Source organism: Salmo trutta, chromosome 6, assembly GCF_901001165.1.
Source record: "Salmo trutta chromosome 6, fSalTru1.1, whole genome shotgun sequence".
NCBI lineage: Eukaryota > Metazoa > Chordata > Actinopteri > Salmoniformes > Salmonidae > Salmo > Salmo trutta.
Genome location: NC_042962.1, coordinates 56,734,561 through 56,754,942, shown reverse-complemented (window position 1 = coordinate 56,754,942; position 20,382 = coordinate 56,734,561). Strand labels below are relative to the sequence as shown.

At 47.0% G+C, this 20,382-nt stretch overlaps 3 protein-coding genes across 3 annotated transcripts; all 3 read right to left on the bottom strand.

Moving 5' to 3' along the window:
• Positions 1–6: 6 nt before the first annotated feature.
• LOC115196385 (vitamin K-dependent protein Z-like) lies at positions 7–3,419 on the bottom strand. Its single transcript, XM_029757166.1, has 8 exons — positions 3,258–3,419; positions 2,039–2,202; positions 1,848–1,872; positions 1,641–1,754; positions 1,385–1,516; positions 1,210–1,295; positions 939–1,059; positions 7–826 (listed from the first exon to the last, which is right to left on the bottom strand). Exons 1-8 carry the CDS (start codon positions 3,346–3,348, stop codon positions 201–203), a joined length of 1,359 nt encoding a protein of 452 aa, XP_029613026.1. The 5' UTR covers positions 3,349–3,419; the 3' UTR covers positions 7–200.
• Positions 3,420–4,384: 965 nt separating this feature from the next.
• LOC115195168 (coagulation factor X-like) lies at positions 4,385–7,845 on the bottom strand. The gene is made up of 5 exons (XM_029754967.1): positions 7,714–7,845; positions 7,184–7,297; positions 6,874–7,005; positions 6,336–6,613; positions 4,385–4,438 (listed from the first exon to the last, which is right to left on the bottom strand). The coding sequence occupies exons 2-5, from the start codon at positions 7,233–7,235 to the stop codon at positions 4,385–4,387; spliced, it is 516 nt and encodes a 171-aa protein (XP_029610827.1). The 5' UTR covers positions 7,236–7,297; positions 7,714–7,845.
• A 718-nt stretch (positions 7,846–8,563) lies between these two features.
• On the bottom strand, positions 8,564–12,659 carry LOC115196384 (coagulation factor VII-like). The gene is made up of 8 exons (XM_029757165.1): positions 12,503–12,659; positions 12,215–12,378; positions 12,031–12,055; positions 11,675–11,788; positions 11,001–11,138; positions 10,724–10,830; positions 10,175–10,295; positions 8,564–10,047 (listed from the first exon to the last, which is right to left on the bottom strand). Exons 1-8 carry the CDS (start codon positions 12,558–12,560, stop codon positions 9,332–9,334), a joined length of 1,443 nt encoding a protein of 480 aa, XP_029613025.1. The 5' UTR covers positions 12,561–12,659; the 3' UTR covers positions 8,564–9,331.
• Between the last annotated feature and the right edge of the window lie 7,723 nt (positions 12,660–20,382).

The following is a 20,382-nucleotide window of genomic DNA, read 5'->3' as shown; positions in this document are numbered from 1 at the left end:
TTGTACTCCTTGTACCACATTTTTGTTTATTAAAGAAGAGTGGAAGATGAATTATTTATATAATTATAGTACACGTTACAATATAATCACTCGCTTTCATTTACATTGTTAACCTTGGAAAAAACAACTTCAATCTTGAACGCAACCTTGTTGGCTGTAAGTCCAGTGTAGGTAGGGATCAGGCTAACCCTTAGTTGGGGTTACACATAAGGTCCAGGTGGGTCGTGGGTCATTTGTGGTGTCATCCTCATCTCTGTCATCTCCAGGCGCTGCTGGATCCATTGCAAGTAGCGAGACAGCTTGGTGAACAACAGGGTTTGTCTACAGCCATGTGACGTGGGTGGCGAAAGGAGCAGGCCTGTTAGGAACGCTGTACCCCTCTCCACAGTCACAACGGGGGTCCCGGACAAGAGGCTGCAGTTCCTCGTTAGTCCTGGTTTGAGGTCTGTCTCATTAAACCTAGTCAACTCAGTCCCACAGAAGCCCTCCTGGCTCCCCATACAGAACATCTTGTTGGTGAGGGGCTGGGAGACGTTCACCTGGTTTCTACAGCCCTCTGCTTTCAGGTAGGAGAGAACAGGGGGGCCGTGGGATTCCCCCCGGAGCTTGTCTTGACCCCTGGCCACCCCCTCCCTTCCTGGACTCATCAACACGTTCTCACTGAAATCCTTAGTGGGAAGGCACAGGTGGGAGACAGAGGGGCCAAAGGGAAGGGGCTCATTCAGTCTCACCACGGCCAGGTCGTCCTCCAGACTGCCTCTCTCGTGGCGGTTGTGAATGTACAATTGGGTCGATAGAGGGATCCTCACACTATTATTTGAGGCACCTTAGGGGATGAATGGAAACCGTTAGATTTCAGAAAGATTTGAATCTGCCTGAGCTGGAGGTTTATACACTAACAGATCAAACGTCAGTGTTTTTATCGCTGTGGGACTCACCTGTCTGCATACTGTGGACTTTCTTTCCCATGTACAGGCAGCTAGCTGAGGTCAGGACTGCCTGAGGCCCCAGGATCACCCCGCTACACAGCTCCGCACCAGCCTCATCCACAAACACCACCTGCCAATCACAAAGTCACAGGTTAAAGGGGAAGTCCAGTATTTCACTAATTAATGTTCCTCACCTTGAAAGTAGTCTATAGGCCAGGAGAAACAGACTTCCCCTTTAACTCACCTTGCTGTACATTGTGCTGGTAGGGGAGGAACTTACTTGCCATGGACAGCGGTTGTGTGGACAGACGTGATAAGCTGTGTTGATTTGGTTTGTTGGCTGGAGTCTTCCACAGGGGTGCTTAACTAAGGAAACAGGGACGTCTCTATTTAAAGTGTGTGAGAGAGAGAGAGTGTTACAGATGTCTAATTCAAAAGAATAGGTAGACGTTAACCTGCAGGTATGCAGCTCCTCTTATCACTGTGAATCTTGTACCCTGTGGTGCAGGAGCACTGGTATGCAACAAAGTTGGGACTGCAGAAGTGGTCACAGGAGAAGGGCCCCTTGGTGGGGCACTGAGAGATATCTGTTATGACACACAAACATATCTCTTAGCCTACTCACATAACTATGAACACACTCACACTAACACACTCACACACACACATTCACACACACATAAAGAGTTCTAAGGTAGGTGTTCTGTTGACCTATTTCACAGTTCTTCCCGTGGTACAGCTCTGTGCAGCTACAGGTGTAACCTCCAATGCTGTCCTTGCAGCTGCCACCATGGAGACAGGGATTGGGTTTGCACTGGTCCCCATCTGAGGAGGAAGGAGAAGGGGGGGGGATTCAATATCTGGAGTGGGGAGAAAACCCAACACCCCTCTGCCACGATTCAAAAGAATGAGACTTACCTACGTAGACATTCCAGAAAGTGTCCTATTGAGGTATGAGAGAGAGAGACAATGGACACAGGGTTTAAATCAGAAAACTACTGCATTAGTTGTGGATAATGGGATTGCCTAAGTTGTCAGATCAGTGCAGTTGAAGGAAAGGAATACATTTTAGACTATTGAGATGCACCCTGTAGGCCTAAACTTCTCACAGTTTTGAGTGTGTCTTCAAAGTACTCCCTGGCCTCCTCGTAGTTGCAGGTCTCCTCATAACACTCTCTCTCCAGGTTCCCCTGAAGCATCTCCTCCAAGAAGAACGCGTTCGCTCGCTTCGACCGTAGGAAGACCATGCTGGCGTGCGCAGGGGGTCTGAACACTGAGGGTCAGGGAAGAGGAGGTGGAGGTGGATGAAAAGCAGGAGGGATAGGAGGAGGAGGTAGATGGAGGGGAAGTGGATGGAGAGGAGGGGAAGGAGGAGGGGTAGGAGTAGGAGGCAGATGAAGAGGAGGGGGATGAAGAGGAGGGGAGGTGGATGTAGAGGAGGAGTGGAAGGAGGAGGAGGTAAGGTGGATGAAAAGGAGGAGGGGAGGTGAATGAAGAGGAGGGGGAGGGGAGGTGGATGAAGAGGAGGAGGAGAGGAGGGGGAGGAGGAGTAGGAGTAGGAGGGGGATGAAGAGGAGGGGGATGAAGAGAAGGGGAGGTGGATGTAGAGGAGGAGTGGAAGGAGGAGGAGTTAAGGTGGATGAAAAGGAGGAGGGGAGGTGAATGAAGAGGAGGGGGAGGGGAGGTGGATGAGGGGAAGGAGGAGGGGAGGTAGAGGAGGAGGAGGAGGGGCAGGTTGATGAGGGGAAGGGGGAGGTGGACGAAGAGGAGGAGAGGAAGGGAAGGAGGAGGGGTAGGAGGATGAGGGGGAGGTGGATGAACGGGAGGAGAGGAGGGGAAGGAGGAGGAGGAGGGAGAAGACATAGGGAACAACAACAACTGAAAAGTGAGACAAACCAGAAGTGACTCATTATTCATTTTTCTCCTTCCAGGTTGAGGATAATATGTTAAATGGTGAAAAGTTAAACATGGAGCAATGGGATTTTGGTGAAGATTATCCACTTTATGTGGTCCCATCATTGAGTTTCATGCCATTGAATTACATACAGAACAGTTTGCTTAATGTATACCTGTGGAGGCTGCTAAGGGGACAAAACATGGTTTTCATGGGTTTGATACCGTTCCATTCACTCCATTCCATCTATTAAACTTCATTCCAGCCATTATTATGAGCCGTTCTCCCCTCAGCAGCCTCCACTGCTGTATACCCGACACTATGCTGGTCAGATGTAGACTGGAAAACTATGCTAGCAAAGTCATTGTCAGCCTGAACGTATGATTAACAAAATGTCTACTTGGTCCTGTCGCTTTCACAGTGCAGTGGCTTACCTCTCCCATAGCTGCAGACCAGGAGGACACTGCTCAGAAGAGAGAGAGACAGAAACCACCATCGCCTCCATGAGCCCATTACAATCCACATCCACACTGTACCCACAAGCCTCTCTGCCTGTGCCAAGGTCCTGTCTGTAGTCCTGTCTATCTCTCTCTCTCTTGCGCTTTCTCTCTCTACCTTTCTGTCTGACACACACAAACCATCCGTTTTTAGTCATTGCTGTACACGCCAACAAAGTTGAGCTGATGTTGTGTGAATTTCTCCAGGATAGTGTAATTTATGTGGACCTCCCTGTCACCTGACGTAATAAAGGTAGCTGGTGCTAGCTCTAGACATTTTAAAGATGGTGCCTCATTAGCAATTGTATGTAATATAATAGCTACCAAACATGCTACTAATATGCTAATATGTTATGAAGATAAACTGAGAAGAAAAGTTCAGTAAAACTCATTGTATCACATTAGGTCTTCACAAACACACTGACCCACAGATGGACTCTAGACTGTACACACAGTAGAGCAAACAGCAAACCCACCTGTCCTTGTGTGCTCGGTACTTACACCAGCAAGGATTCAAGTCAATAGTGACCTTTGAACCCTGCTGTTTTTCTGATACGATCGATTCAGTTTGTACTGAACAGTAGGAACATTTCTGTCTAATGGCACCCCTGACTTAACTGTATAGTGTGTAATGTAGTTTAATGTTGGTATGTGATGACTGGACATTCAAACAAAACGTTTTTTTTCTTTATCGTAAGTTACTTGGTCTTGGATACATTTTGTGAAAAACAATGATAAACCACACAACAATGTTTATTGCCCATAATTCCCCAAGCCTCTTTATTGATTGGTTCTCCTCTCTCCTTTGTCTCCCTCAAACCCACATCATTGAGTGCATTCTACCTGCCCCCCTTGTCTTCCTCTTCCCTCCCTCCTTGGGGAGAAACTTCCCCATGACTGCCCGGATCCAGTCGATGTACTTGGACACCTGCGTGTAGATGCCGTACTTGCCCTCACGGGCGCACCCTTCGCCCCAGCTCACCACGCCCGTCACGAACCAAGTGTCCCCGTAACGGGTGACGTGGGGTCCGCCGCTGTCCCCCTGGCACGCGTCCTTCTTCTCCTTATCTTAGCCGGCTTCCACAGAAGCCCCTGTCCTCGTGGTTTACCAGGAAAGCCTGTGGAGAGAGGGAGAGAAAGAGAGAGAAAGAATGAAAGATAGACAGACAGAGAAAAAGAGAGAAAAACAAACAGAGAGAAAAACAAACAGAGAGAGAGAAAGAATGAAAGAGAGAGAAAGAAAGAAAGAAAGAAAGAGAGAGAGAAAGAATGAAAGAGATATATACTGCTCAAAAAAATGAAGGGAACACTTAAACAACACATCCGAGATCTGAATGAAAGAAATAATCTTATTAAATACTTTTTTCTTTACATAGTTGAATGTGCTGACAACAAAATCACACAAAAATAATCAATGGAAATCCAATTTATCAACCCATGGAGGTCTGGATTTGGAGTCACATTCAAAATTAAAGTGGAAAACCACACTACAGGCTGATCCAACTTTGATGTAATGTCCTTAAAACAAGTCAAAATGAGGCTCAGTAGTGTGTGTGGCCTCCACGTGCCTGTATGACCTCCATACAATGCCTGGGCATGCTCCTGATGAGGTGGCGGATGGTCTCCTGAGGGATCTCCTCCCAGACCTGGACTAAAGCATCCGCCAACTCCTGGACAGTCTGTGGTGCAACGTGGCGTTGGTGGAGGGAGCGAGACATGATGTCCCAGATGTGCTCAATTGGATTCAGGTCTGGGGAACGGGCGGGCCAGTCCATAGCATCAATGCCTTCCTCTTGCAGGAACTGCTGACACACTCCAGCCACATGAGGTCTAGCATTGTCTTGCATTAGGAGGAACCCAGGGCCAACCGCACCAGCATATGGTCTCACAAGGGGTCTGAGGATCTCATCTCGGTACCTAATGGCAGTCAGGCTACCTCTGGCGAGCACATGGAGGGTTGTGCGGCCCCCCAAAGAAATGCCATCCCACACCATGACTGACCCACCGCCAAACCGGTCATGCTGGAGGATGTTGCAGGCAGCAGAACGTTCTCCACGGCGTCTCCAGACTGTGTCACGTCTGTCACGTGCTCAGTGTGAACCTGCTTTCATCTGTGAAGAGCAGAGGGCGCCAGTGGCGAATTTGCCTATCTTGGTGTTCTCTGGCAAATGCCAAACGTCCTGCATGGTGTTGGGCTGTAAGCACAACCCCCACCTGTGGACGCCGGGCCCTCATACCACCCTCATGGAGTCTGTTTCTGACCGTTTGAGCAGACACATGCACATTTGTGGCCTGCTGGAGGTCATTTTGCAGGGCTCTGGCAGTGCTTCTCCTGCTCCTCCTTGCACAAAGGCGGAGGTAGCGGCCCTGCTGCTGGGTTGTTGCCCTCCTACGGCCTCCTCCACGTCTCCTGATGTACTGGCCTGTCTCCTGGTAGCGCCTCCATGCTCTGGACACTACGCTGACAGACACAGCAAACTTTCTTGCCATAGCTCGCATTGATGTGCCATCCTGGATGAGCTGCACTACCTGAGCCACTTGTGTGGGTTGTAGACTCCGTCTCATGCTACCACTAGAGTGAAAGCACCGCCAGCATTCAAAAGTGACCAAAACATCAGCCAGGAAGCATAGGAACTGAGAAGTAGTCTGTGGTCACCACCTGCAGAACCACTCCTTTATTGGGGGTGTCTTGCTAATTGCCTATAATTTCCACCTGTTGTCTATTCCATTTGCACAACAGCATGTGAAATGTATTGTCAATCAGTGTTGCTTCCTAAGTGGACAGTTTGATTTCACAGAAGTGTGATTGACTTGGAGTTACATTGTGTTGTTTAAGTGTTCCCTTTATTTTTTTGAGCAGTGTATATATATAGAGAGAGAGAGAGAAAGAGAGAGAAAGAAAGAAAGAAAGAAAGAGAGGGAGAGAGAAAGAAAGCGAGACAGAGTTGCAGAAACAAACAACCCTGAACGCTATTTAGAGGGAACCCCACTAGAGGTTTCTCTACTCTACTCTACCTGCCAGGGACATTCTCCTGGAGGACACTCCTCCCCATTGACAATACGGGTGTTGCCTCTCGCCTCGGCAAAGATTGGCTTCTCCTTCACCATGTCGATAACGTCATCCTCAAATGCAAATTGGATTTCTCTCTGTGTGGTTACGTTCCAGGCCGTTTCCCTGATAGGGTCCTCCATCATGTTGGTCTTTTCAGTGGTGTTGGTGGCAGTGGTGTTAGGCTGGTAGATGAAGATGGTGCGGGTGTTCTTGGATACCACAAAGCCACACTTAAAGGCCTCTTCAATGACAAAAGGGCAACAATGTTATTAGGTACTAACTAAGCCCAACCTTCAACCTACTACCAGTCCATGTTAGAGAATGGATAATAGATCATTTTTCTCTCGATTGCTCTGTCTGTCTGTCTGTCTGTCTGTCTGTCTGTCTGTCTGTCTGTCTGTCTGTCTGTCTGTCTGTCTGTCTGTCTGTCTGTCTGTCTGTCTGTCTGTCTGTCTGTCTCTCTCTCTCTCTCTCTCTCTCTCTATCTCTCCCTCCTCTCACCGTTGGAAAGGCAGGACTTGTCGTCTGTGTCCAGATAGTAGCCATCGGCACAGGAGCATTGCACACTGTCCTTCTTCACGTGGCAGAAGTGATCACAGTCTCCATTCTTATTCTCACACAGCTCAGGAATGGCTGCAGAACAGCATCACATCAAGGATCCAGATTAGACACAGATCACAGTCATGATTAGAGCCAGGTGTTGTTCCTGACTATGGAGTAACCTGGAGTCAAGATATTTCTAGCGTCTATGTGGGAGTCGGGAATGAGATTGTTTGTCAAAGTTCAAGAGGAAAGAGAGAATAAGACATACCAATCTCACAGTTGTACCCCTTGAATCCAGCGAGACAGAAGCAGGTGTACATCCCAATCCCGTCCTTGCAGACCCCATTGTGGACACATGGCTTAGACACACAGGCATCTCCATCTGTGAAACACAGTTTATTTCTTGCCATGGACCTACCAGCACAGCAACACCAAACACACTGCAAACAATCAATTCATTAATTGAAAATAGCCCATTGTTTTGGTGTGTGGTCGTGAGTCCTTTACTTCCTGAACTGACTAGGTTGACCCCAATCTGACCCCTGGCTGTTGTCATCATAGGCTATTGTCATCATCACAACATGCTTGTCTAGCACACAGTCATCACAATCATCAAAGCAATCAGAGATACAGACACACCATAAAATATATCAACACACACATCCCAGTCACCCGCCCTCACACGAACTCACACACTGACCGCAATCACTGACACTGACTAAACCCCAGAGTCTCCCTCACTTTCTCTCTATGTATCTATTTGTCAACCGTTTGAGACGGTGGGGTGTTTGAACATACCCTCGGAGGCCACGCCGTGCAGCAGCAGGAGAAGGAATCAGGTCTGGGACAGCCGAAACATGGCCTGATCTCTGGGTGAGGCACCTCTCTACTCCTGGCTGCTCTGTGGAGCACAACTCTGGAGAGAACAGGCAGAGAGGGAGGGCAATGACCTGCGAGACAGGAAGAGAGAGAACATGCTGAAGAGAGAGGGAGAGGAAGGAATGTGTGTGTGTGTGTTTGTGTGTGGGGGGGGGGGTAAAAAATAAAAAGGGGAAGAGAGAAAGAAAGGGGGAGGACAATAGAGGGTAAAAAAAGAGGGATTAGGGATGTTTGAGAGAGAAAGATTGGAGAGAGAAGGGGAGAGAGAGAGAGAGCGAGAGAGAGAGGGAGAGAGAGAGAGAGAGAGAGAGAGAGAGCGAGAGAGAGAGAGAGGGAGGACTCACTTCAAATCCAGTCTTCACCACTCAGAGAGGCAAGGCCTTGTCCACACCACCATTTAGCTCTGCACTCTTCAGCATGACAGACAGCCTTTATTTGAGCCAATCAGAACAGCTCTCAGGAAGGGGCAGAACATCCTCAGTGATCATGTGATCAGTGTTCTGAGGTCCAAATCACAGCTAATATTGACACTAAAGGATCTATTCCAATGGTTAAGCCTGCTGTGTTGTGGTGCCTTAAACGGCAAAACTAAAGAAATGCGTATGATTCAGATAATATGCATTTCAGAGAAAATACCATGTAGATAAGCTACTGCTGAAGTGTGGCTATGGATACATTTGGACTTTTCATTCATTCACTCACACACACACACACACACACACACACACACACACGCACGCACGCACGCGCACACACACACACACACAGATTTAGTTTGTCAGCGAGTAATATTTATTCTTCAGCTATCAGAGAGGAAACTTTGGAAGTAAATGTACGTATTGGGAAGCAAACATTCTGTATGGCATCAGGTCAAACATTCTGTATGGCATCAGGTCAAACATTCTCTATGGTATCAGGTCAAACATATTGTATGGCATCAGGTCAAACATTCTGTATGGCATCAGGTCAAACATTCTGTCTGGCATCAGGTCAAACATTATGTCTGGCATCAGGTCAAACATTATGTCTGGCATCAGGTCAAACATTCTGTATGGCATCAGGTCAAACATTCTGTCTGGCATCAGGTCAAACATTATGTCTGGCATCAGGTCAAACATTCTCTATGGCATCAGGTCAAACATTATGTATGGCATCAGGACTAACATTCTGTATGGCATCAGGTCAAACATACTGTATGGCATCAGGTCAAACATTCTGTATGGCATCAGGTCAAACATTCTGTCTGGCATCAGGTCAAACATTCTGTATGGCATCAGGTCAAACATTCTGTATGGCATCAGGTCATCCAAATCACCACTTGAAATGTACACTTCACATTAAGAGTCAAATGAAAAGAATAGCAGAGTGAAAAGATGTCTGCTTACAAAGCGATGAAACAGGACAATATTCTACACCATTAGCATGATATAATGTAGCTTCCATGTACTATAAAAATATTTATTAATGTTATATGACAATAGATTCACTGTAATGACAATTGGTGTTGTGTGGTGACTGGTGACAAATTTAATGGGAGTTAGCCAATGCTATGCACATGTTTATTGGGAGGTGGTGTCACTAACTTCTCCGTAGCCTGCTGAATCTGAACCTCATCTAATGCCATCTCTAGCAGGAATGGCATCACCGGGGCACTGACTGAAGGCCCCGGGGCACTGACTGAAGGATCATTCATCACCTCCTCAGCCCAGTCCAGGTAGTTGGCTACGGTAGTGTAGACGCCATAGTAACCCTGTTTGGGGCAGCCCTTCCCCCAGCCCACCACGCCCATCAGGAAGTAGGTGGTCTTGTAGTAAGTGACCAGGGGGCTCCCGTCATCCCCCCTACAGGCCTCCTGGTTCCCCTCCATGTAGCCGGCACACAGCATGTTCTGGGTGAAGTTGAAGCCGCTCTTGAGGGTGCACTCAGAGTTGGGCAGGATGGGCACGGCTAGCCTGCGGAGGAAGGGCGAGGAGGGGGCTGGCGGGGTGCCAGGTTGGGGATCGTTGCCCCCGTTGGTGCGCTTCCCCCAGCCGCTAAGGGTGTGAAAGCGGACGGCCGCCAGCTCGCTCTTGGCGAAGTGTTGCTGAGGCAGGCAGATGGGTACAGCGTCAGGGCCCAGAGTTACAGGCTCTCTCAGACGCACCAGGGCGATGTCACTGTCACCTGTTGCCGGGTCGTACAGGTTGTAGGGTATGGCTCTGGCCACGGGGATCCTCTGCTCGCTGCCCTCTTCTACGTCAATGTTGTATTCCCCTGGAAACAGTGTTGTTCATTAGGACAGTGTTTTGTTATGTGACATAGGGACACAAACAATGTTCTCACTCTATGTTTCTAGAAGCTCTATGAAAGGCACACAACCCACACCCACACCGTAACCTACCTGCTACCACCATCAGGTCCTTGGTGTCTCTATCCACGACACAGTGGGCAGCAGTGATGACCCAGTCAGGATGAACTATGACCCCACCACACAGACTAGTGCCTTTATGTTTCAATAGGACCTGCAACCACCAGTCCCATCACAAAGACAAATTGGCCACTCTTATCCATCACATCTCATTGCACATAAACCAAAATAATACTGTGGAATTATATAATGCCTAATGGAAGAGGTGGTAATAGATACTAACCTAGTTAATATTACACCCTTTGACTTGAGGATAGTGGTTGTATGTGAATGACTGTGGTTTAGTTATTGTATCACAATGCCCCGTGTGGCTCAGTTGGTAGAACATGGTGCTTGCAATTGCAGCATGGTGGGTTTAATTCTCATGGGGGACAAGCACGAAAAATGCACTCACTACTCTAAGTCATTCTGGATAAGAGTGTCTGCTAAATTACTAAAATGTAGAAGGGTAGTATTGGCCAATGAAATGTGAAAGAGGTGGATGGATCCATTGTGCTCCACAGCCAGGTGTTGATGTGTTACCTGCCACGGACAGGCTCCTTTGGGACAGTGGTTCCCACCGACTAGTCTGACTTGTGCCTGGCTCATCGGAGCTTCCAAGCCTGGGATTTTACCACACGGATACTGAACTGATAATAGACAGACAGACAAGTTGTTGTTTCTAACTCTATTCATACATCAACAAATACACGTTGGCTCCTTTTGGTTCTGTAAATATTACAGTTTGTTTGTAAGAAACAGGGATTTCCAGTCTTTAACAAAACATCTGGGCTCATCTACTGTCAGTTACAGTCAGTACCTTGGGCAACACACTGTCTTCCGTCCTCCCCCAGGGCGTAACCAGGAGCACAGGAACACTTGCGTCTTGACCCAGAATTGTTACAGAAGTGCTCGCACTCCCCGTTAAGGGAGAGGCATTTCAGGGTGTCCTCAAACACTATAGTATGTTGGGATGAAGGGGAAAGGCAAGTAGGATAAGCATAATGGGGTCAACATATAATATCAGCCCACTAGCAAATGTGGGCAACACTTCACGTTACAGTGCTCTTACTACTGCGTAATTACAATAATCTATTGGAATGAAACTATTGTGAAAACCGGTGTTTCTTAATCCTGGTCCTGGGAACCCAAAGGGGTGCACATTTTGGTCTTCACCCTAGCACTACACATCTGAGCACACATACTTTCTTAACACTTGTTTTTATTACAACTGCATTGTTGGTTAAGGGCTTGTCTGTAAGCATTTTACTGTAAGGTCTACACCTGTTGTATTCGGAGCATGTGACAAATAACATTTGATTTGATTTGATTCAACTAATCAACTCATTATCTAACATTTGATTAGTGGAATCAGGTGTGCAGTGCTAGGGCAAAACCCGAAATGTGCACCCCTTTAGGTCCCCAGGACCAGGATTAAGAAACACTGGCATAAACTATTGGTATAAAAATGGCAGCTAGTAATTCTCTTCCTACCTATCTGACAGTATTTTCCTTCATAGCCTTCCAGACACTGACATGTGTAAGAGTCATCCATGTAAACACAAGTTCCGTTGTTTTTGCATGGGTTGGCCAGACAGGGGTCCTGACCTTAGAGGGATCAATAGGGTAAAGGTTTATGACATTTGCTATTTGACATGCTGGACATATCTTGTGCAAATAAATTAGGAATGTGATAACAGACATGGTAGTACCATATTGGATTTTATACAACAATATAATTAGCATTTTATGAAAATGACTGAAAGCACATTTGAAAGCAATACTCTAACATATCTTTTAGGCTGGTTGGAAATATTTGTGTACAGTCCACATAGAAAAATCTGATTTACCCGTGTATGTCAACCAAAACGTTTTCTGTGGAAACAAACCATACATAGTCAGTTTTAAGAGTTATCTCTGGAATTCTCACGTTTCTATGCATTGCTAAATATTTTTTTTAAATTAAATTAAAATAGTGCTTCAATCAAAGTAATTGCAAATATTTCACCAACTGAAATTACTACAAAATTGCACCGTTTGGGCGTCGTCCTCGAAAACTTCCCGAGCCTCTTCATAGTTACAAATTTCCTCCACACACTCGCGCTCGAGGTTGCCCTGTTTCATCTCCTCGAAGTAGCCGCTGTTGGCGCGCCTGGCTCTGTCAAGCACCAGGTGCGCATCGTCCTTCTTCAAGAAGACTTAAACATCGAATGACAAGCCATAAAAGAAAGACAACAACTGGTGCCAAACAAAAAATATGACTTTATCATTTAACTAACTGTAAAGCTAGATTCAAAATATATATTTTCAAAACAAACTTACCAGCGGCAGAAATGACAGTTGAAATGGCCCAAAGTGCGCAAAATGTTTTCAGCAGCATCGTGTCGGACCTGAATCACTCAAAACTGAAGCGATTTGAGGTCAACAATGCCAGCTCATATGACTCCCACTCACTCCAACAGCTCACTCCCACTGCTCTGCAAACAGTTGCCACATCTAGGTGATGGTGACCAGACCGGAACCAGAGGATTAGGCCTATGTCTTACACTACATGGACAAAAGGATGTGGACACCTTCAAATGAGTGGATTCAGCTATTTCAGTCACACCAGTTGCTGACCTGTATATAATCAAGCACACAGCCATGCTATATCTCCATAGGGAAACAATGTCAGTAGAATGGCCCGTACTGAGCTCAGTGATGTCACTTCCACAAATTTCTGCTCTGCTAGAGCTGGCCCGGTCATCTGTAAGTGCTGTTATTGTGAAGTGGAAATTTCTAGGAATAAGAATGTCTCAGCCAGTAAGTGGTAGGCCACACAAGCTCACAGAACTGGACCGCCAAGTCCTTAGCGCTTAAAAAAAATTCTGTCCTCGGCTGCAACACTCACTACCGAGTCCCAAACTGCCTCTGGGAGCAAAATCAGCACCAGAACTGTTTGTCGGGAGCTTCATGAAATGGGTTTCCATGGCCGAGAAGATGCACAAAAGCCTAAGATCACCATGCACAATGCCAAGCGTCTGCTGGAGTGATGTAAAGCTCGCCGCCATTGGACTCTGGAGCAGTGGAAATGCATTCTCTGGAGTGATGAATCACGCTTCACCGTCTGGCAGTCCAACGGACGAATCTGGGTTTGGCAGATGCCAGGAAAACACTACCTGCCCCAATGCATAGTTCCAACTGTGAAGTTTGGTGGAGGAGGAATAATGGTCTGGGGTTCTTTTTCATGGTTCAGGCTAGGGCCCTTAGTTCCAGTGAAGGGAAATCTTAACGCTACAACATACAATGACATTCTAGACAATTATATGTTTCCAACTTTGTGGCAACAGTTTTGGAATGAGATCTTCGACAAGCAGTTGTCCAAATACTTTTGGCCATGTAGTGTATCTTAAATATGACATTTGATCACTATATTTACCTGTTATAATACATTTTTCACTATCTTTTGTAATATCATAATCGTTCACATATTTGATTTCATGATAAGCATCATTGAATGTATGTACAGTTGAAGTCGGAAGTTTACATACACCTTAGCCAAATACATTTAAACTCAGTTTCACAATTCCTGACATTTAATCCAAGTAAAGATTCCCTGTTTTAGGTCAGTTAGGATCACCACTTTATTTTAAGAATGTGAAATGTCAGAATAATAGTAGACAGAATGATTTATTTCAGCTTTTAGTTCTTTCATCACATTCCCAGGTTTACATACACTAAATACACTAAATTAGTATTTGGTAGCATTGCCTTTAAATTGTTTAACTTGGGCCAAACGTTTCGGGTAGCCTTCCACAACCTTCCCATAATAAGTTGGGTGAATTTTGGCCCATTCCTTCTGACAGAGCTGGTGTAACTGAGTCAGCTTTGTAGGCCTCCTTGCTCGCACATGCTTTTTCAGTTCTGCCCACATATTTTCTATAGAATTGAGGTCAGGGCTTTGTGATGGCTACTCCAATACCTTGACTTTATTGCCCTTAAGCCATTTTGCCACAACTTTGGAAGTATGCTTGGGGTCATTGTCCATTTGGAAGAACCATTTGTGACCAAGCTTTAACTTCCTGACTAATGTCTTGAGATGTTGCTTCAATATATCCACATCATTTTCCTACCTCATGATGCCATCTATTTTGTGAAGTGCGCCAGTCCCCCCTGCAGAAAATCACCCCCACAACATGATGCTGCCACCCCGTGCTTCACGGTTGGGATGATGTTCTTTGGCTTGCAAGCCTCCCCCTTTTTCCTCCAAACATAACGATAGTCATTATGGCCAAACAGTTCTATTTTTGTTTCATCAGACCAGAGGACATTTCTCCAAAAAGTACAATCTTTGTCCCCATGTGCAGTTGCAAACTGTAGTCTGGCTTTTTCATGGCGCTTTTGGAGCAGTGGTTTCTTCCTTGCTGAGCGGCCTTTCAGGTTATGTCGATATAGGACTTGTTTTACTGTGGAAATAGATACTTTTGTACATGTTTCCTCCAGCATCTTCACAAGGTCCTTTGCTGTTGTTCTGGGATTGATTTGCACTTTTCGCACCAAAGTATGTTCATCTCTAGGAGACAGAATGCGTCTCCTTCGTGAGCAGTATGACGGCTGCGTGGTCCCATGATGTCTATACTTGCGTACTATTGTTTGTACAGATGAACGTGGTACTTTCAGGCATTTGGAAATTGCTCCCAAGGATGAACCAGACTTCTCTGAGGTCTTGGCTGTTTTCTGTTGATTTTCTGATGATGTCAAGCAAAGAGGCACTGAGTTTGAAGGTAGGCCTTGAAATACATCCACAGGTACACCTCCAATTGTCTCAAATGATGTCAATTAGCCTATCAGAAGCTTCTAAAGCTATGACATCATTTTCGGGAATTTTCCAAGCTGTTTAAAGGCACAGTCAATTTAGTGTATGTACATTTCTGACCCACTGGAATTGTGATACATTGAGTTATAAGTTAAATAATCTGTCTGTAAACAATTGTTGGAAAAAATACTTGTGTCATGCACAAAGTAGATGCCCTAACCAACTTGCCAAAACTATAGTTTGTTAACAAGAAATTTGTGGAGTGGTTGAAAAACGAGTTTTAATGACTCCAACCTAAGTGTATGTAAACTTCCGACTTCAACTGTAGCTAGGGCCTATCTCTTGTTTGGAGGGTCCAAAGGTACCCCCAGTGTAAATAGACCCACTGATGCACAACAGGAGAAAGTAGCTAGGCTACAAAGGTTTTAACCAACTTTATAGAATTGCTTGCTTGTTTCAATGCCTGTCCTAGTCCATGGGCCAGCGGGAAAAAAATCCACTTTGGTGTGGCAAAGGTTTGATGGTATTAAATTGTTCCCCACAAGCCCCTGATCAAATTGATATATGATAGCCTACCTCCTGTTGTATGGGAGTCTAAGCAATACAATGTTCACAGGCTGATAAAGGAATGTTGAGACAAGTTGGAATGTTCACATGCTCATTGAAAATGACTATGTTGAACAACAATGGAACATTCTATTGGGTGGAACTCATCTTAAAAACCATAGGATTTGGTTAATGTTTGCCATCTGCTCTAATGATTTACCTAGACTGACTCATCATTGTCACGTCCTGACCAGTATTTAGTTATTATTTGTATTATATTTGGTCAGGACCTGGCAGAGTTATGTTTGTTTTGTATGGGGGTGTGTTATTTTTGTCTTCCTGGGTTTTGGGTGTATGTTTCTGAATTAGTATGTTCTAGGTTAGTTTTTCTATGTGTAGGTTTGGGTGCTGGACTCTCAGTTGGAGGCAGGTGTTTTTAGTTGCCTCTGATTGGGAGTCCTATAAGTAGGTGTGTGTTTGGTTTGTCATTTGTGGGTAGTTGCATTTCGCACTGCTGTTGTAAGTATAGCCTGTGAAACTGTCGGTCTGTCGTTCTTTGTTTTCTTGTTTTTCTCGTGTTCACATTTATTTAATAAATATATATGTTGAACATGCAACCCACTGCGCCTTGGTCCTCTCTACATAACGACAGCCGTTACAGAACTACCCACCAAAAATGGACCAAGCAGCGGAGGAGGGAGCAACGGATGGACTATCGTGAGACATGGACAGAACTAAGGATAAGCATTTCCAGGGCTATGGAGGAGTTAAGGGAGTCTGAGAGGCATCCCCAATAATTTTTTGGGGGGGGGCACAAGGGTAGTTTGGCTGGGCGTAGATGGAGGCCCAGGCCAGCTCCCTGTACCCTTTTTGGGCAGAGACATACTGGACAGGTCCCGTGCTTTGGGGTGATGGGTACTGTGGCAAGGCCGGGTATTTTCAGGCCGGTATGCGCAGTACCAGCGCCCCGCATGTGCCAGGGGAAAGTGGGCATCCAGCCAGTACGGGTGATACCAGTCCTGCGCTCGAGACCGCCAGTACGCCTCTACGGTCCAGTGTTTCCCGCTCCACGCACTAGCCCTGAGGTGCGTGTCTCCAGGCTGGCACGTCCAGTACCAGCACCACGCATCAAGCTTCTAGTGCGTCAGCCCAGCCTCGACAGTCCAGAGCCGTCCGCCAGCCAGGAGCCGCCAGAGCCGCCCGCCAGCCAGGAGCCGCCAGAGCCGCCCGCCAGTCAGGAGCCGCCAGAGCCGCCCGCCTGTCCGGAGCCGCCAGAGCCGCCCGCCTGTCCGGAGCCGCCAGAGCCGCCCGCCTGTCCGGAGCCGCCAGAGCCGCCCCCCAGCCTGGTGAGTCCTGTGCCTGCGCCCAGGGCCAGGCCTCCTTCATGTCTCCCCAGCCTGGTGAGTCCTGTGCCTGCGCCCAGGGCCAGGCCTCCTTCATGTCTCCCCAGCCTGGTGAGTCCTGTGCCTGCGCCCAGGGCCAGGCCTCCTTCATGTCTCCCCAGCCTGGTGAATCCTGGGCCAGCGCAGCCAGGGTCGCCAGCCAGCCGGGCGCAGCCAGGGTTGCCCGCCAGCCGGGAGCAGACAGGGTCGCCCGCCAGCCGGGAGCAGACAGGGTCGCCCGCCAGTCCTCCGGCGCGGCCAGGGGCGCCACCTAAGTGGGCGACGCCGAGAGTGGAGCGGAGTCCACGTCCCGCACCTGAGCCACCTCCAGGATAGGTGGGTTAGGGAGGGGGGGTGTAGCACAGTGCCGTCGTTGACGGCAGCCACCCTCCCTTCCCTCCCTTTAGGTTAGGGGTTTATATTTTTTTCTGGGGTTGTCTTTGTTTAGGTGCACTCGGTGTATGCACCTTTAGGGGGGGTAATGTCACGTCCTGACCAGTATTTAGGTATTATTTGTATTATATTTGGTCAGGACGTGGCAGAGTTATGTTTGTTTTGTATGGGGGTGTGTTATTTTTGTGTTCCTGGGTTTTGGGTGTATGTTTCTGAATTAGTATGTTCTAGGTTAGTTTTTCTATGTGTAGGTTTGGGTGCTGGACTCTCAATTGGAGGCAGGTGTTTTTAGTTGCCTCTGATTGGGAGTCCTATAAGTAGGTGTGTGTTTGGTTTGTCATTTGTGGGTAGTTGCATTTCGCACTGCTGTTGTAAGTATAGCCTGTGAAACTGTCGGTCTGTCGTTCTTTGTTTTCTTGTTTTTCTCGTGTTCACATTTATTTAATATATATGTTGAACATGCAACCCACTGCGTCTTGGTCCTCTCTACATAACGACAGCCGTTACAATCATTGAAAGTACAATGTTACAAATAGCCGAACTACATATTTGTTTTAGGGAAATCGGTCATACTGGGAAATAATACAAGTTCAAGAGATCCAGATCTGGTAGTATACAGGTTTTATCATTGCCATCTGTAATAGTCTGTTGTATAGCAGTACTCAGCATGCTAAGATGAAAGGTGTGATCTGCTATTTGTTGAGTTGTCCCAGCAAGTTAACATAAATATTTAGGTAAACACAAATTATCTAAAAAAAATGTACCTCTCTTCTGTCGCTGACCATCAGGAACTTAAAATAATGCTCTCTAACTTTACAAGTTATTTACTGAAATATGTTGCCTTATCATTTTGTAGCCATTAGTTCAGTTGCTGGTTGACAAAATTAATAGAAACAATTAAATTGGCATTTGAAAATAATCCAGCCTTTTAACACTGACCAATACATATTTCAGTAGGCCGTATACTACAATATACTATTTTTCCATTAATTGTGTGTGGAAGGACCACCAGAGGGCAGAATGGGCTCACGGATAGTAGCCCAACAAGGCATGTGAGACAAGGTAACCAGAGTCAATTAAGCACAGCTGACGGTACTAATGAGATATTCTCTTTCCCCTACAAGAGAGAGGATGGAACCAGCAAGAAGGGGGGAAGATAAACTATCTCTGGAGAATGGCTACGGAGAGAGAGGTGCTATCCAAGAAGATCCATTAAGACGGTGACGAATATGTGATTGTTGTTATAGTTTGAAGATAATCGTAATGTGATCCTGTGTCATCTAAAGAAGAAGATTTATGTTGTTCCTTTGGAGATTCTCATTGACTGTGTTGGAGTGTTTGTATTGTCAGAAATCCCTCAATAGAGAACTGTGTTGAATCAAGAAAACCTACTCTTGACTCGTTTATTCCACCTTTCCGCTTTAGAGTGACACCAAATGACTTGGTCCGCTCACATTGGTGGAGAATGCGGGCACTAGGTGGACGAGTGACACAAGGATAAGTGAGTAAATCAAGATTCTTCCAGTAGACACAGAGGAACCATTCAAGAACGATGGACAACGCCCTACTACAACAGTTGATTACGGCACAGCAGACAACCATAGAACTCCTGCAACGACAGCTGAGTGGACGAGAAGAACCTAGAGTGAAGCCTAGAGCGGCTGCTCACGCCATCTTACCTCGTCTCTCCAAGGAGGATGATATCGAGGCCTTCCTCATGACCTTCGAAAGGACGGCCACCTTCGAAGAGTGGCCGCCCACAGAATGGGCGAGCGTATTAGCCCCTCTTTTGACCGGGGTGGCCCAGGAAGCCTATTTTGACCTGGATTTCCGCGAAGCTGTGGACTATGGGTGACTAAAAACCGAGATCCTGTCCCGGTACCAGCTGACTGCCAGAGATGGAGCTGTAAAGTTCCATCAGTGGACCTATATGGCTGACCAACCCGTCCCGTCCGTGCTCTAATACGACTGATTAAACAGTGGCTGGAACCCGGAAAGGGAGTAGGACATGTAATAGAGACCCTCGTTGTGGACAAGATATTGAGGGAATTACCCAGTGACTTAAAAAGGGTTGTGGGTCAAACCAACCCGTTGTCAGCCGACGACATAGCCCAGGCGGTGGAAACATACCGATCTACAGGGGAGTTGTTAAAAGGGGACAAGAAGGAACGGAAGGATTCTGCAAATCCCGTACCACGACTCGCCCCGGCACGTCCGCCACCGAAACCTCCAAACCCCCTCCAGAGGTGGGAGAAGTCATCCCCCACACAGCAGGGTCGGTGTTATAAATGTCAGTCTCCAGACCATTATGCCTCACAATGTCCTAGCAAGGACGAGTCCATGGTCACGGAGTCATCGCTGCCCATCCCCACGCATCCCGGTTCGAGAGGGCATGATCAACACTGTTGGTTAACAGAAATAGCCCCAGCCCCAGAGATTCCGGTTCGAGTAGAAGGACAAGATGTGGTAGCCATTCTCGACTCGGGAAATATGGTTACGTTAGTAGAGGAGCAGATGGTGACCTCAGCAACACTGCTACCAGACAAAGTAGCCGTGTCCTGTATCCATGGAGACACCCACTATTACCCCACCGTGAATCTGTCTATTCTCACTCCGAAAGGAAGGTGTACAGTCAGGGCAGAGAAAGTACCCCAGCTGAAGGTGCCATTATTGATCGGGAGAGACTGTTCTCTATATAAAGAGCTGCGGCAGATGACGTTATGCATGGGAAGAAGGGGAACAGGAAAGAAGAAAATAACCAAATCCAAGCCCGAGGTAGTAATCCTACAAGGAGACGTAGCCTCGTCCTTGTCCTCTGGAGCAGAGGAAGAAATAGAGACCCAACGTTTACGACAGATATTCCAGGAAACAACCGATGAAGACACCTGCGAAGGGTTATACACGACGCAGGAAGGAGCAACCAGGCGCTAAGAGATATATTTGAAGCCCCATCCGAGGAGGGAACCTGGAAGGGGTTCTCCTCGGTCACCCCTGGAGGGGATGGAGAACAACCTCCACACCCCTCTACCGAGGTCGACCTGCCCCAGGAATTAAAGGGACAGTTCGGCACCTCGCAGCATAGAGAC